This window comes from Aphelocoma coerulescens, chromosome 12, assembly GCF_041296385.1.
Source record: "Aphelocoma coerulescens isolate FSJ_1873_10779 chromosome 12, UR_Acoe_1.0, whole genome shotgun sequence".
NCBI classification, from domain to species: Eukaryota; Metazoa; Chordata; class Aves; order Passeriformes; family Corvidae; genus Aphelocoma; species Aphelocoma coerulescens.
Window position 1 is genome coordinate 18,011,250 of NC_091026.1, and position 15,038 is coordinate 18,026,287.

The 15,038-nt window shown below is 50.5% G+C and overlaps 1 protein-coding gene across 5 annotated transcripts in view; it reads right to left on the reverse strand.

The window, feature by feature from the left end:
* RYBP (RING1 and YY1 binding protein) overlaps positions 1-13,775 on the reverse strand; it is a 55,705-nt gene extending 41,930 nt beyond the window's left edge. The window contains exons 1-5 of one of the 5 annotated variants that reach the window (XM_069027575.1): positions 13,690-13,775; positions 12,648-12,838; positions 9,316-12,545; positions 1,890-8,793; positions 532-583 (exon numbers count right to left, since the gene is read on the reverse strand). In XM_069027575.1, coding sequence (XP_068883676.1) covers positions 532-563 — 32 coding nt within the window. In that variant the 5' untranslated portion in view covers positions 564-583; positions 1,890-8,793; positions 9,316-12,545; positions 12,648-12,838; positions 13,690-13,775. Of the gene's footprint in view, positions 1-312; positions 385-531; positions 584-1,889; positions 8,794-9,315; positions 12,570-12,647; positions 12,839-13,418 lie in introns of those variants that run through there. The other 4 variants (XM_069027573.1, XM_069027574.1, XM_069027576.1 and 1 more) reach the window with 4 other exon arrangements.
* Positions 13,776-15,038: the final 1,263 nt, after the last annotated feature.

Sequence of the window (15,038 nt, forward strand, 5' to 3'; positions counted from 1 at the left end):
CCCGCGGCGGGAGGGTGGGAGGGTGGGTGGGCGAGTTTGCGGGCTGGGAGGCGCGTTCCCTCCTCCACCTTGTTAAACCTCCCTTTGTCTGGGAGCGGCGAGTGCGCGGAGCGGGGAGTGCGAGCGAGCGGAGCCGCCATGGCTGCGCTCGCACCGCACCAGCCCTGGCACCGGCGGCAGGCTGGGAGACACCGGCACTCCTCCTCCTCCTCCTCCTCCTGCTGCCCTTCCACGCTCCCTCCATCTTAGGAGCCTCCCTCGCTCCCTCCCCGCCCGCGGCCCCCCCCCCCCCGGCCCCGGCCCCCCGCGTACCTGGCGGGGCGGCGCGGGCTCGCCGCCCCCTCCCTGTTCGCTCCCTCCATCTTAGGCGCCCCTCGCCGCCTCCCCCCGCCGCGGCCGAGCACACGCCGGCGGCTGCCAGCCGGGGCCTACCCGGCGCCATCCCCTCGGCCGGGGCCGGGGCAGAGGCGGCCGCGCCGCGCTCCCTCCATCTTACCGCCTCTCCCCGCCCGCCCCCGCGCCCCCGCTCACCTGGTCGGGCTCTTCTTGTCGCCCATGACCATGGATCGGGGCCGCCCCTGCCCTGCGCACAAAGAAAGAGGCGAGGGGAGGGAGGGCGGGGGGACGGGGCTGCCTCCGTCCAGCAGGCTCCGGCTGCTGCGCACCCCGCGCCGCCGCTCCTGCCGCTGCCAGGCTCCGCTCCGGACTAGCAGCGCAGCGCAGCCCGGCGCCCTCCCTCCTCCTCCTCCTCCTCCTCCCTCTCTCCCTCCCCGCGCCGCGCCGCTCCGGCGGGCGGAGCTGCTGCCGCGCCGCGGCCAATGGGGGCGGCCCCGCCGCCGGCCCTGCCGGGGAGGGAGCGGGGGGGAGCCGGGAGCGCCCCCTGCGCCGCCCCGCCGGGTCCCACCCCCGGCCGCACGGAGCCCCGCGGGCCGCCCGCCCCCCCCGCGCCGCGGCCCCTCCGCGCCGGGAGGGCTCGGGCTCCGCGCAGCCCGCGGGTGGCCCCTTCCCTTCCCGTCCCTGCCCCCTCGGAGGGTTCGTCGCCCGCCTGTCCCCGGGGGAGCGGGGCTGCCGCGGGCGGGACGGCGGCGCACGGGGGACGGCAGGCCCGCTCCGTGAGGGGAAGGGCGGCCAGAGCCGGCTGGTCCGCCCGGTGGCTGCGCTGGGAGCACCGGAGGGGCTGGGCAGCGCGAGGCAACTCCTGCTCCGTGCCCTGACCTCGGGGACGGGCTCCGGGTGCCCTCACGGATGCCTCGGCTGCCACCTCTCTGAGCTGGCTTCAGGCTCGGGGTCAGGGCAGTGGCCCGCCCAGAGGCGAAGGTGTTTCGACAGCGCTGCTGTAGTGCTGCTTCCAGAAATGCTCCCATCAATCCCGCAGTGGTCTATCGACTCCACCAAGCACGAGCTGTTGGTTCTGCAAAACTCCTGAGGTGACAAAACGTGGCGTTCCCCAAAAAGTGGCATTCTCAAAAAGTGGCATTTTGTAAAAAGCAGCAGTCCTGCCCTGAGATTCCCCACAGCCCCTTGGGGCCTGTGGAAGTGCTGGCATGACAGGCTGGGATGGTGACGTGCCCCAGCATGAGCTGTCACTCTCTTTGTTGAGCCCCTTTCACACGGGGCTGTTTCCTCTGCAGCAGCAGCAGCCGGAGGAGATGGGGGCCGTGAGCAGCTGAGGAAGGATGGCGAAAGGGGCGATGAGTGAAGGCAAAAAAGTTGGTACAGCCACATGTCTTGCAGTGCAGACGTTCTTTCACTGTGCTTTTCCACTGTGCTTTCCCACTTTCTCAGTGGTGACTAAGCCAAGCAAATGTCTCCCCTGAGTGAACAGCAAACTTCATCCCCAGGCAGGGCACAGGGCAGACAGGAGGGACGTGGGCTGAACAGGGCTGTACCTGAGAGAGTGGTGAGCCGGGCTGCAGGGAGAGCGTGGAGACAGTCTGAGCAAAGTTAATCTGTGGCTGAATACAAGGGGAAAATTAAGAAAATTGTTACTTGAAAGCAAACCAATGTAAGTGGCTTGAAGCAGGATAGGCACCTACATGGCAGGAGGCAACATAACCGTGTTCTGCCTGTTAAAGTTTTAGGAATCTGGACTCACAAGCCACAGAGGGTTTTCCCTCTGCCGATGCCCGTTTTAAGTCAAATCATGCTGACAGAGTCACCTCCTATACTTAAAAGCTGCATGTAATCCACTTACCCTACCGTGCCCCCGCTTCCCTGCCCAGGTAATTTAACCCTTGCTGGCACCTCCACCAACCACTTTAATTTCCAGACAGACTTCCAATGACTTTTTTCTTCACCACACAAGTTCCTGAACAATACAGCAAGAGGCAGCCATACTCCAAGGGCAGAGTTAAGGTTGCACAATTATCACATGTAGGAAGTGTCATTTTCCCATTGCATCTGCTGTTTTCCAAACATTTTTGCTCTTTTAGATTATAGCAGTAACGTTTGCTTTGGGAATCTGTGTGGGAACAGGAACTCAGCAGTGCTTGTGGGGTCTGGTAAGCAGAGACCTGGTGTGCAATCACTACCAGATCTTCATGACAATGGAGGGTGTGGGGACAAGGTTAGTGGAGAACCTGAGAAGCACAGAAAGGCAGAAAGCCCTGAAATTTTGACTCAGCAGGAGACTTAGGCATGGTCCAACTCCCATTTTCTGCCACAGGTGTTTCCCTTAGCTCCACGTTTCTGTGCTGAGTGGCAGCCACCACAGGCACACAGTAAATTTTTGTGGAAACAGCAGGGACCTGTGGCCCATTTTTTGAAAGCAATTCATCTCCTCAAAAAAGTTTCAGGGTTGCTGTTTTCATAGCAAAAGTTGTTCTCTTTCCAAAAACCTACTACATCCTTCGTTATCAATTCCCCTGGAAACCTTCCTTCCTCAACAAATAATGCTTTCAACATCACGTGTTAAAAACTTGGCAAGTCAAGCACAGCATGACTTCATTCAATCCCGTACATCCATCAGGAGGTGATCATTCCAGTTTGCCAAACACCCTTCGAGCCACAGTTTGGGGTCTCTTCCTTCATGGAGGGTTCCAGAGAAGTGCCGTGGCCACCGATGGGCTGGCCCAGCCAGAGCTTTTGGGATGCTGTGTCCTGCAGGCAGCACTTCCCTTTGACCTCTCCAGACACCAATACCCCAAGACAGGAGCCACTGGCAGAAGTCAGGTCTGAAAATACAGTCCAACTAAAGGACAAGTGCCTTGGTGGGGATATTTTTTTTAAAACTCTGATATTAGTGAGTTATCCTGCCAACTTCAAAATTCACTGAGGTGGTACAGGCAGTACCCCTCTGAGCATTTGAGGATTTTTAATGGAGTTTGGGCTCTCGTGTCCTCACCAGGCAGCCCTGGGCAAGCTATTTAACACTTCTGCTTAACTCCAGCAGTCTGGATTTCAAAACTAAGGAGTGAATTTCTAGGCTCCCACATGGCACAAGTTTTCAATTCCAGCTAAATGGTTTGAACTTCACAGTGATTTTCAGGAGGTGCTAAATCCACCTGAAGGAATTCCCACCCTAGCCTCCATAAGATGCCACTTTCTCATTGATGCCAAATGTGTGCTTGTTTGAGAGCACTCCCATCTGCGAGATGGTCCTGTTAACACACTTCTTTTTACACCCTTCCCTCTCCACGTGGATTTTTAATGACAAAAAAACCTTGTAAAGGGACACTGGTTGCAGCCGTTTTCAGGGCACAAGAGACATGGCAGCAGGGAAGGCAGTCTCACAGCACGGGCCACAAAACTCTTGGGCCAACCTGGCAGCCACAGCCTGTGCTGGGAGATCCAGAGCAAACTACTCCAGTACATCCTTCATATCAGTATGGAGATGTTGGGGTGAGATAGATGGAGCATCATTCCCCCTCTGCAGCAGCTCAGCATCCTCCTCACCCCAACGGCATCGCAGCTACTCCTGCTTCCCTGCTTCAGCCCTGGAAACAGGCAAGAATCCAAACCCACAGCCCAACAGTCCATACCCTCCCCTGAGCAGCTGTCCAGGGATGCTTTGAGATGCACTCCTGAGATAAACACCCTGTTGGCAGCTTCTTCAGCACAGTGAGATCTCCAAAACCTGGGGTGCCAAGAGTGCAGGGGTAATTCCCTGCACCTGGACCATCAATATAAAAGGATTTAAAAATAAATGGGGACGCTGCACCCAGCCAAAGTCACTATTTGTGTATAGAGTTCAATGCCAAATATAAATATTAACTTGAGCTTCTCAGCCCCCTTGGTCACTGTGGTAAATACACATTTTTGTAATTTTGCATCAGACGTGCGTAACTTCTCAGAAGTGACTGCTGCCCTGAACAGCCCAAAGTCTAACCACTAGTAAATGACTTTTCTGTGGATTTAATAAGGAATTTGTTATATAGGAGTTGGAATCAGGCTCAGGACACAGATCTCTCTATTAGTTTAGCCAGACCTAAAAGGACCAGAAGTGATGCTGCCGCTCTCCAGGGCAGGGAAGTTGCGTATCACCACACAATTAGCACCTTTTAGTAGAAGTGGGTAGAAAGGGAAATTGGAAATTGTGGGTAAAAATGGTGAACCAGCAACACAAGAGCACCTTAACAGCCAGCATTTATTTCACTGTGTCCTCCTGAAGAGGGTTAAATGTGTCTAGCCTCCACAGGTTTCCAGCATGAGGAGAAACTATCCAGGGATGGAAGAAAAAGAGGCTGTGTGAAAGCCAGCAGACTTCACACAAAACAGCATGTTTGCCATACATAAGAGCATCCTTGGCAAGGGAGGCAGGAGCCTGTGCTCAGAAGCCTGGAAATCTTCAGCACAAAATAAAATGCCAAACCAGAAAACAAGCATTGCCCAGAGGCACTGGTGACCAACCAACTGCACCCTCTCTTGCTTTCAAAGCACAGCATTAACTGCCATCGGCTTTGGGTGCCGATTCCAGAGAGAAGTCAGGAGGAAACTACTCTTGGAAATCTCACTTAGCACTTGACAACATCTTTGACTATGTGGCCCAGGCTGAGTTCATAAGCTTTTTGGGAAAAGCATTGTGCTAGGGATTGTGTAAACACATAGCTGGCTGATGGATGGCCCTGGTGCAACACAGACATTTATGCACGCTCCAGCAAAACGTACTGAATTAACAACCATTTTGGATTCATACAGGGACACTCAGAGACTTTACTGATAATTGGGGGGTGGGGAAACGATAAGCAGAAGTTACCACACAGTGTTCCATTTTCCAGACTTCAGGAATGAGTTGGATGCAAGGTCAGATGTGATATTTTTAGCTGTGCTGGGAGCACAAGGATAGCAAAGTGGGCAAGGGATGAAGCAAGAAGAAGCTGGAGAGATCATTGGTCGAGGTCCTCGTAAAACTGCCTGGGGATGAACATTACTTGATATTTCCTTTAGTGACTCCATTAGGAAAAGGAGGGATTGTGCTTATAGCCGGAAGATGAGAAGCAGAATGTCACACTGGAAGCAGAGAGCAGCTTTGAGAGAGCAAAATGGAAATGGGATGAAATACAGTGTTACTGACTTTGGCAGCTGGCTGCTTGTAATCAGCCTTTCTCACTTGGAGCAGGAGCTCAGTGGTGTGGCACACAGGAGGAAGAAGACCTGTCTCAGGTGTTTGTGTGCCACTGGTGTGACTTAGCTCCTAGAAAGGCCAATGTTGAGTAGGGGTGTCAGAAGTACCAATAAACAGAGACGGAGGAGCTTTACTGCCACTGAACAGTGCACAGGAGAGATCTTGTTGGAATTCTCCAGGCAATTCTGCAATGCATTCAAGCAGGGACAAGCACAGAGAAGAGTTTCTAGGATGGTCAGAGGAATGGAAAACCTATTTAATGAAAGGAGTCTCTACAAACTCAACTTGCTCAGCATGGGGAAACAAAGGAGGAGATATGGCCACTCTAAAATACACTGGGGAAGGAGGCAGCACATTGCAGCAATGAAAGAGCTCTTAGACAAGAATGAAGAGTGCAACTGATCCATGCTGGACATGTGGGATGGAAACTAGACATCTGTTTCTAACCTTCAGAGGAACACAAAACAGAAACAGCTTTGCAGTGGGAGGAGCAGAGGCACTCAATGTAAAGATGGACCTCGATCACTTGCAGAAGGAATCACCCAGAGGAGCAGCTCACAGTCCCTCTGCCCCTGTCACCCTGCTGAGGTCAGACCCCACTGCTATCACCAGAGTTCTGTCTCTCCCTTCTCACTCACCCACACTAAAGAATCTCATCTGGCTTGTTCCCAGCCAACAGATTTCAATAGACATTCTCTCAAGGGAAGGGAAGACGTACAGGGACAAGAAAACTCTTCATCCAGCTTTTGTGCCTAGAAATGGATTTCTCAAACATCCTGGGATCTCTGATTTGCTTCTAAATTTGGTATGTGGTTTTTTTCCTCCCAGAAAACTTAAAACTTCCTGTATTCAGCAAAATAAGGGTATTTTTTAAAGTTTTCTTCCTTTTTTTAAAAAAAATATATTTTTAGATAGTCTTTCATGGTTTCCTTGGAAAAAGTTGTAGAATTGAATTAGCAAGTGATCAAATGCCGACTATCAGGAACTTCAAACAGCAAGCCAAAAACTTTCTATCAGAAACAGCCTGCCGAAGAGCAATGTAGGAGAAAAAGGGTCTGAAAGATGAGGAGCAATATGCAAGCAACAGCCAGTGCCAGGAATCTCCAGGGTCTGTAAACCCTTAAAATGCCAGACAGACTGAAGTGAAAAACAGCCTGAAAGGTAGAGAGGCATAAAACACTCTGCATGCAACAGCGTTAAATATAAAACTCGGCTGAGTAGAAAAGAAAGCCAACAAAAAGTAGAGGCTCTAGCTAAGCATCCCGTGTGCTATACTCTACAGATAGCAAAGGCTGTGCAATTTAAATCTGTAATCCCTTCCCAAGCAAAGAGGCTTTGGCAACAGCGCAATCTGGATGTCACCAGCATATGAATAGGCATCTTGGGACTGATCTGGAGAGCAGAGGTCAAAGTTTAGTGATGTATGTACTTGTCTCCCCAATGGGTCTTATTGATTATTATCCATAGAAACAAGCAACATCTCCAAATCTGCCTCCCCCTTTGGGCTAGATGCTGGCAACTAGGAAAAAGCACCTTGATCTCCTAGGTCCACGCTGTTTGTAGAACATTGAAGCCTGCGATGAGGAAAGACACAAAGTTGCTGGACAGACTGGGGAAACACAGCAAGTGGAAAATGGTCAATAGATCTGTGTAACATCTGCATGGCAATGATGTGTGGGAGCAGTGTCAAAGAATAACTTCTAATAAGATATATTTAAAAATATTAGGATAACATGAGGGAGGGAAGAGGAAGTCAACATTGCAATTCAATCACCTAAGTGAATTATGCATTGTGGCAGGAGCTGAAAAGCCCCGGTACAGGTAAAGTCAAATTCACACCTGTCCAACTGCAGGTGTTCCAGCCAGGCACCTTAAATATTGCAGTGAATTTGTCCTGTCTGTGATACAAAATGGTGGCAGTCCATTGGTATCTCCACAACACAACCACAATTTTGTGACATCTTCAACAGGAGAGCAAAAATAGAAAAAGCACAGGAGGATGGGACCAAAAGTACCAACGCTGTGTATTCCTACCACAGTGAGCACTGCGGTGGCAGCCAGCCAGCACAGTGGTGTGAGCAAAGCCAGCTCAGGTAGGGCACTGGGAACGCCCTCGGGTGGAGACTAAGCCGATAAATAAGCAAGGTAAGGGTGATTATCAGACCTCAAACTTCCTGAGTTTGCAAGGTAGAGCCAGAGAAAGCAGGCTCACTCTGGAGACTTAGGTACTCCCACTTCTAGCTGCTGCCAGAAACTGGAAGTGGGGAAAAAACTCAATCAGCCCTGTCCAGAGTATTTCAGAATCTCAGAAGCCATCCTGTTTGGGTTCAGGAACCAGCTCAGGCAGCAGAGAGGTCCTGGCTCTCTCTCGAGATGTTTGTCCAGCTCTGTAAATAGACACAAGGCCACTAAGGCTGGTCCTGCTGATGTGCTGCCTGAGATCTGGCTGTCTGCTTTGGCCATCCTCATCCTCACCCATCTCCCAGCTTGCAAGCTGAAAAGGGGCAGAGGAGTTTGGCAGCACTGCTTGGTGGGAGTTTGGGCTCCCCTGGGCAGCAACAGCTATTTCCCACCAGTGACTCCTGCTCCTGGCTCTGTGGGATGTGCAGTTTGCTAACAGGGGTTGCATAAACCTGGTTAAACCTGGTTATCTACCTGCACAGCCTGACTTTGAAAAAAATGAGTCTGCACACCTGAAAAAGTAGAAAAACTTGTGAGTATAGAGCGAAGTACAAACTGTGTCATCAATATTGAGGCCATAGCACAAACCAGAGCAGCAGTAGCTGCATTTACTCCACTGGAACTGTAACAACATGATCCCAGCCCCTGTCAGGAATGTTGTTGTTCGATACACATCTAAGTCACACATCAACAGTAAGCCTGCTGCACACTCAGTTGTCACCCAGGTACAGCAGATCTGGCTTGCTCTGGGGCGTGTGAAGGCACCAGCTCCAGGCAGGCAGAGATGCTGTGCTCTGTGCAGCTGGCTCTGGGATCACCAACATCTGGTGGGAGTGCAGCTACTCAGGACTCACCAAAACAACAACAACTAAAAAGCCTCTTTTCTCGGAGAGTACAGCTGATTTCTCTTCCTCCCATTCTCTTAACAGATGTCAAAAAAAAAGCATGAATGCTGCAGCACATGGCTTCAGCTCTGTGCTCAACTCACAGCTTTCGCACTTGCTGCAGAGCTGGCCTTCTGCTTCTGAACCCAGTTCTGGAAGGTGTTGCTTTTTCAAAAGAAAAATAGAGAGAAAGGGAAAAAAAACCCTTAAACACTTAATAGTAAACTGCTTCAAAAGAAAACTTGCTTCAAGCCAAAAAACATTTGCCAAGTTTCAACTAAATGTGAATTTTCATGACGCTGTAATAAACACCTCAATATGGGGGTTTTAAAATGAGAATGCTGAGACAACTTTGCTCCAAGCAGTTCAAATATATATATAATATCGAATTTGTTTTTTTAGAAGAAAAATCCAACTACCCCAAGGAGACATTTTATGGTGCTTCAGTTACATATACACATAGAAAAAAAACCCAAAACACAGAAAAAGCAAAATGAAAAGCTGTGGATTCATGAGTTGCCCATTATTCCAGCCAGGCAGGAGCAGGACTCTCCCCAGAACCAGATTATAGATCTGGATGCTATTGCAGCAGATTAAGCTGAGAGCACTACAGGAAGAAAGCATTTCCAGGTGAGAGAAGGGGTTCACTGCAGAAGTGCTCTTGCAGAAGCTACCTGGGCCTTTTACCTCATCCAGACTCCAGCCAGGGTTCCCACGGACTCTGTGACTCTGAGCCCAACCAGAGCAGTGCTCCAAGTTGTGCCCACTAAAGCTGTCAGAGGGGATCCAGCAGTGCTCTCTGGTGACAGGTATGGATGGAGTGAGCCATTAAACAATCCTAGGGCTGGAAGAGTCTCAGTTCGTGACCACGCAGATGTTGAATGGCTTTTCATGGTGTGTAAGGTGGCATCCTAGGAAAGCAGAGCTCTGGTGTGAGGCATGAGCACATCCATCTCTTCTCACGCCCAAGTCTGGCTGTTTTGCAGACAGATGTTGGTTTGTTTTGGAATGCACAAAAATGCCCTTAAATCCAATTTAGGCATTAAAGGAAAGAAAACCCAGGAGTGCCGTATGGCAGCTTTGCAGCCCCAAAGGCACCTGCAGCTCGTGAAGGGACAGAGGTGCTGATCAAAACCAAGCATCATGGGGCTGCCAGCCACAGCATCCCTGCAGAGATGAGCAGTGGGACTCTGCTGCCAGGGGACTGATGGCCTTAGGCTGGTTTTAATTCTTGCCAGCTCCCTCGTGCTGTCACACAGAGGGCGGATTGGGAAAGCTGCAGCAGGAGCACAATCCGCATTTCTGCGGGGAAGAGACTGTAGTTAGGAGCGCAGCCATGAGTTAGCTAAACTTGTCCAAATAAAGGGGGAAAAAGCTACTTAAGTTGTTTCCCCAGCCTCAGAGCAACATACTTCCCTAGGATCAATTCATAACAGGTTGTTGTGTTCAGAGCTAAAATTAATCTTACACCAGGAGAATGAATTAAAACAATGAAGAGCTTCCTCCTTTCATTGCTAAAAAATTAATCTTCTGAGAGCTTCCTTTTCTACTTTCCAACTGGCCACCTTGCTTTCATTCAAGGAAAGCCTGAGTAAAAAATGTAAAACTGCTTCCAGGTGGTTTTGGTTAAAGCAAACAAAGAGCTGTGAATTGTGTCAGAGCCTGGTTTCAAGGCATGGCAGAAGGTGGAGGGTTAGCCAGAAAGAGAGAACCACTACCGCTGAGATACAGCCACTGGCCTAATTAGGTGGAATAGCTATTAGTGATTCCACCTAATTAGATAATTAGATTAATTATCTAATTAACTGAGATTGTTGTTAGACAAAGGCAGGTAGAGCTTCAGAGGTGATAAGGAAGACATCAGGGCAAGGTTACTCTGATTTATATTGATTTCTTTAACAGTTCAAGAACTCCCCTGGTTCCCACATTTATTTTCCCAAGTCTTGCTCCTCCAGGGTTGTTTTAAAGTGATTAAAGCAAGGAAGGGGAAGGATGTTCTTTTAAAAACAGAGAGGAAAAATAAAAGGATATTTCACTGCAAGTTTCTCCTATACTACTGAAAATCTGAGATTTGGCAGAGTGGAGAAACCAAATGGGGCAGGGAGACTAAAACTACATGTGCCCCCCTACTTCTTGTGCTTGGATCGTGCTGTGCATCCTCCCCACGGACCTTTTTGGCTACACAGCATGTTTGTCTTCGGGGAGAGAGACAACATGTGAGCTAATGATGCACCAACACCGAGCGGGAGCTGTGCCTGGCAGCTTTTCCTCCATCGCTCGCTCTGTGCTGGCAGTGCTGGTGGGAACCACAAGCCAATTAAGGAGGCCTCGTTGTGGTAGACGTGGCATAAAAGGAGCATTAGAACATCCTGCCCCAGAGACCCGGCAGTCCTGGATACCCAAGGGCGAGCGCAAAGCAGGTTTGCAAGTTTAATAAGCCAAGTCCTCCTCGCTCAGGCGTGAAGATAATATTATGCCAGGCAGGCCCGGGTGGAGGAGGCAGAGCTGGAGCCACCAGCTTCCACAGTTTCAGCCACCTGCTTTGAATTTCACCACCACAGACTCAGGCCCGCAGTGCAGCCCAAATTTTAGGAGGCACAGGAGGGCACACAACCGAATCCACCCTGTCTTTCCCGTCCTACATCTATTGTTAGATGCATCGAGGAATTTGACCCACTTTGGGAGTTTCTGGTGGTTTTTCACATTCCATTTGTCCTTTCTGACTAACATTTTGCACTCGTGTGTCACAGCCCTGGCTCTGCTCCCTGTGGTGGATGCTCGGATTGCTGGAAAAAGATCCAGCTCCTGTATCCCACTGTGTTTAGAGCTTCTAAGCTCTGAGTGAATCAGGGATACTACCCACACTGGGTTTTGAGGGACCTTCCTTTCTCACTGAGCTGCCCTCCTCCAGCTGGCTGCTTGAATTCAGACCTTACAGGCTTTGCACACTTGCTCACACCAAAAACACAAGCTTTGCACGCTATGACATAATTCTTGCAGAGGCCCATAACAAATGCAATCCCAAGTGGGCTTTTCCCTGGGTTTTGGAGCTTGGCTGGTCCCTGCTCATGCTGCAGAGCACAACAGCATTCAGTGATCTGGTGAGTAGGATGTCCTCAGCACAAGGGCTCTTTGGCTCAGCTCCCTGCAGGAATCCTGACAAATCAGCCATATGGCAGAAGAGAATGCTTTACACACCTTGTCAAGAGCTCAGAGGTGACTTACAGTTTATCTCCTCTGGCTCTGGTTGATCCCACAGATCCACCAGCCCCTTCCCACAACAAATGCCTCACCATCTCTTTCCCTGACTTCTGCTGCACACCTCTGAGGTTTCCCTTTTGTATGCCCTCCTATCCCTTGACTTCTTCATTCAGCCTTAATACCTGTGTATAATAATAGCTTAATAACTTTATAATAGCTTCAGCCTGTCTCCTGGGAGGTACAGAAATAAGCCTGTCTTTCCCAGTTGCAGACACTACGCTAACAGATCCATTACTGGTCACGCCAGGACCATTAGAACTCTCAGCACCCGTTGCCCCTGCTCCAGTGCATGTGCCTTGGCATCCTTTTAGGGAAGATGCTCTTCCAGGCCACAGCAGCGCCCCGTGGGAAAGCTGCAGGGTGTAACTGTCCACGCCAGTGCCTTGGGTGTCTCATGGGGCCGGGCAGGCTGTGTGCCAGGTGTGGTGTGCGGAGCTCCCACTCTCTCTTCCTGCACCCCAAAAAGCCCCGGAGGCCACAGCCATGATCTCAGGCAGAACTTGCTCTTTCCTGACAAAACAGCCACGTCTCCGCGGGAGCCAAAGGGTTGCAGACACAGACCAGCCACATCCCTGTGAGCCGTCAGCCATCTGGTAAGAGTATTGGAGCAAGGGACTTTCAAAGCCAACAGACACTTATTTTGCAGAGTTTTTCCACTGTAGAGAAAATCACAAAAATTTCTATTTTGTTTTGTCATAATCCTGGTAGCTAAGAGAGATTTTTATCAGTTTCAACAAACTCTGAAACCCATCACAGACCTTGGGGAAGGAGCTCTCTTCTGCCAGCCATGGGATATGGTGCTCAAGGAAAAGACGGGTCCCCAGGAATCCTGGAGGGGCATGTCCCCTCTGGAAAAACTTTCCCCAATGATTTGGGTCTCCTTGGAAATCTGCCACCGATGTGCCAAGGCTGTCCCCCATTATCCAGCAGGACGGAGGAAGACCACAGGCTGAGAGAAATTAATTTAAAACAGATTTTCAATCCCTATCGCAAAATCTGGCTGTTCTGCTACTGTTTTCATCCAGCTCAACAAGTTGCAGGAATCAGGCTGCAAGAGATCAGGCAATAAAGCTGGAAGCTGCTCATTCACAGAATCCAGCAGCATTAATGTGCTGATCACATTTGGTGCTGAAGGGCCCAGGTGGGCAGTTATTTAATTTTTGGGGGCTTGGAAATGGAGCAGCACATCTCACTGGCATCCCCAGAGCTCAAACCCCAGGGGACAGTAAATCAGGAAATGGTGCACAGCCAGTGCATTGACACTCCTCAGCATAAATATCAATTTTCACACTGTGGTCAGGTTCTGTAAGTGTGGGGAATTGGTGTGGCAACGGGATTTTAACAAGGTCTGGTTGTGATTAATCCCTTTCTAGGCAGTTCCTCTAAAGACTAGGATCCTTGCTCAGGAATTACGAGACTAAAGTGAACTGTAAGAGACCACAGTGAACACACAGATGAAACTATCCAAGGCTGGAAAACAAAGGTACTTGCTGGAAATTATTAAAACAGCACAAAAATATGGAACTTACCCAAAATGGAAGGTACATTGGAACGAGTAAGAAATATCATATTGCAATTAATGCAGTGCAGGACAGAGCCTACCTATGAAAGAGCATTCCAGTACTGGAGCAAAACCTGTGGCCAAGCCTGACAAGTGTGCTGGGGGACACCCATCCCGGGCTGCAGGAGATAGGAAGCAGCAGCAGCCCCAGCAGGGCGAGATAAAGCAGTACTCTGCAAATAAACTGAAATCAGTCACTCAGGTTCCTGCTCTTACATCATCCACCCTCCTGCTCTTACCCCTACGGCAGAGAAGATTCCCTGCCCAGAAGCCAGCCTGGCTGCTGCCAGAGTACACTGGGAAAAGGGAGAGCGAGTTTGCTTTGCAGGGGAAGCAAACGCCTTCCTCCAGCTGATCTCCATCGCTCTTTATCTGCCCACAGCTGCTCGCAATCTGGCCCCGCAGATAAGGAAGGCAGCGCTCCCCATCCTTCCCGTTCCTCCAGCCGGTGAGGTCTGGCAGCTCCTCGTTTTCTGGAGCTGGGGATGGCAGCGCCACGTGGCAGACGAGTGCGTGGCCAGCTCCCACGACTTTGGCTGGAAGGTGCCACGGAGTGGCAGCTGTCCGTGGGGATGGCAGGCACGGCAGAGCAGGCACACGGGCTCCACACACATCTGCTCCTACCCACCACCCTCCTGTGCTTCGGGAGGGTGCTGAGGGCAGGGGCTGGTCTGGATCCCTTCCAGAGCCATCCCTCCTCTCCATCCTTTTTGCCATCCTCCTTCCCAGCTGTAGCAGTAACTCGGTACCCTCCTTTCTTCCAGCTCTGTCAAGTGAATCCACTGTAAAAGGGCCAAATTCATCCCAGGTGTCCACACAGAGGCTTAACTGGAGGGACGCTTGGGATGGATTTAGCCCATTACACAGCGTGTTAATCATATTACTGCAGAAATCTGACGCAGTTCCCAAAGCACAAGCCGATGAATCCTCCTGGAGCCCAACAGGCCTCAGAGCCTCGTTCCAGCATGCCAGAGGTTCTTTTATTCATTAATCATATTTGCTTAATAACCTTGTATCTCTCCAGCGGAGGGAACAGCCAGGCTCACATAAGGTAATTGTGGGATGGCTCTTCTGGAGAGCTGCAAGTACTGGCATTTTCAGCTGGTGTGTGAGGCACAGCCCTGGAGTAATTTCCCTCCTCATCCTCAACCACAAGGGTACAAGGAGGGGTGCAAAGCCCTGCAGATACTTCATACCCTTCTGTCAGTGCTTCTCCCTCAATCTGGCAGCAAGGTTTATGACAGCAAATTTATGATGTTCTGGGTCTGAGCTGCCTCTTGATTGACAAGCCCCCACCATGCAGCAGCAGCACGTTTAGTGCAGGTAATTACTGATGATGTCAAGGAAAAAATTGCAGAGAAGATCCTGTTCGTAGCCTGTTAATTGTAACTGTTCCTCTCGCTAAAAGTTTTGATAGGTGTAATCCATCAAATATGCTTTATGCAACTTTGCAGCGCTTGACTAAAGGCCAATTTTATTGCTTTAGAAATCAATGGGGGCTGCACTGTTGGAAACAGAAGATCCCGTTGGTGTTTCCCCATCTCCTGTATCAGCACTCAGTGGAACAGAGGAAGATGCTGATTCCAGA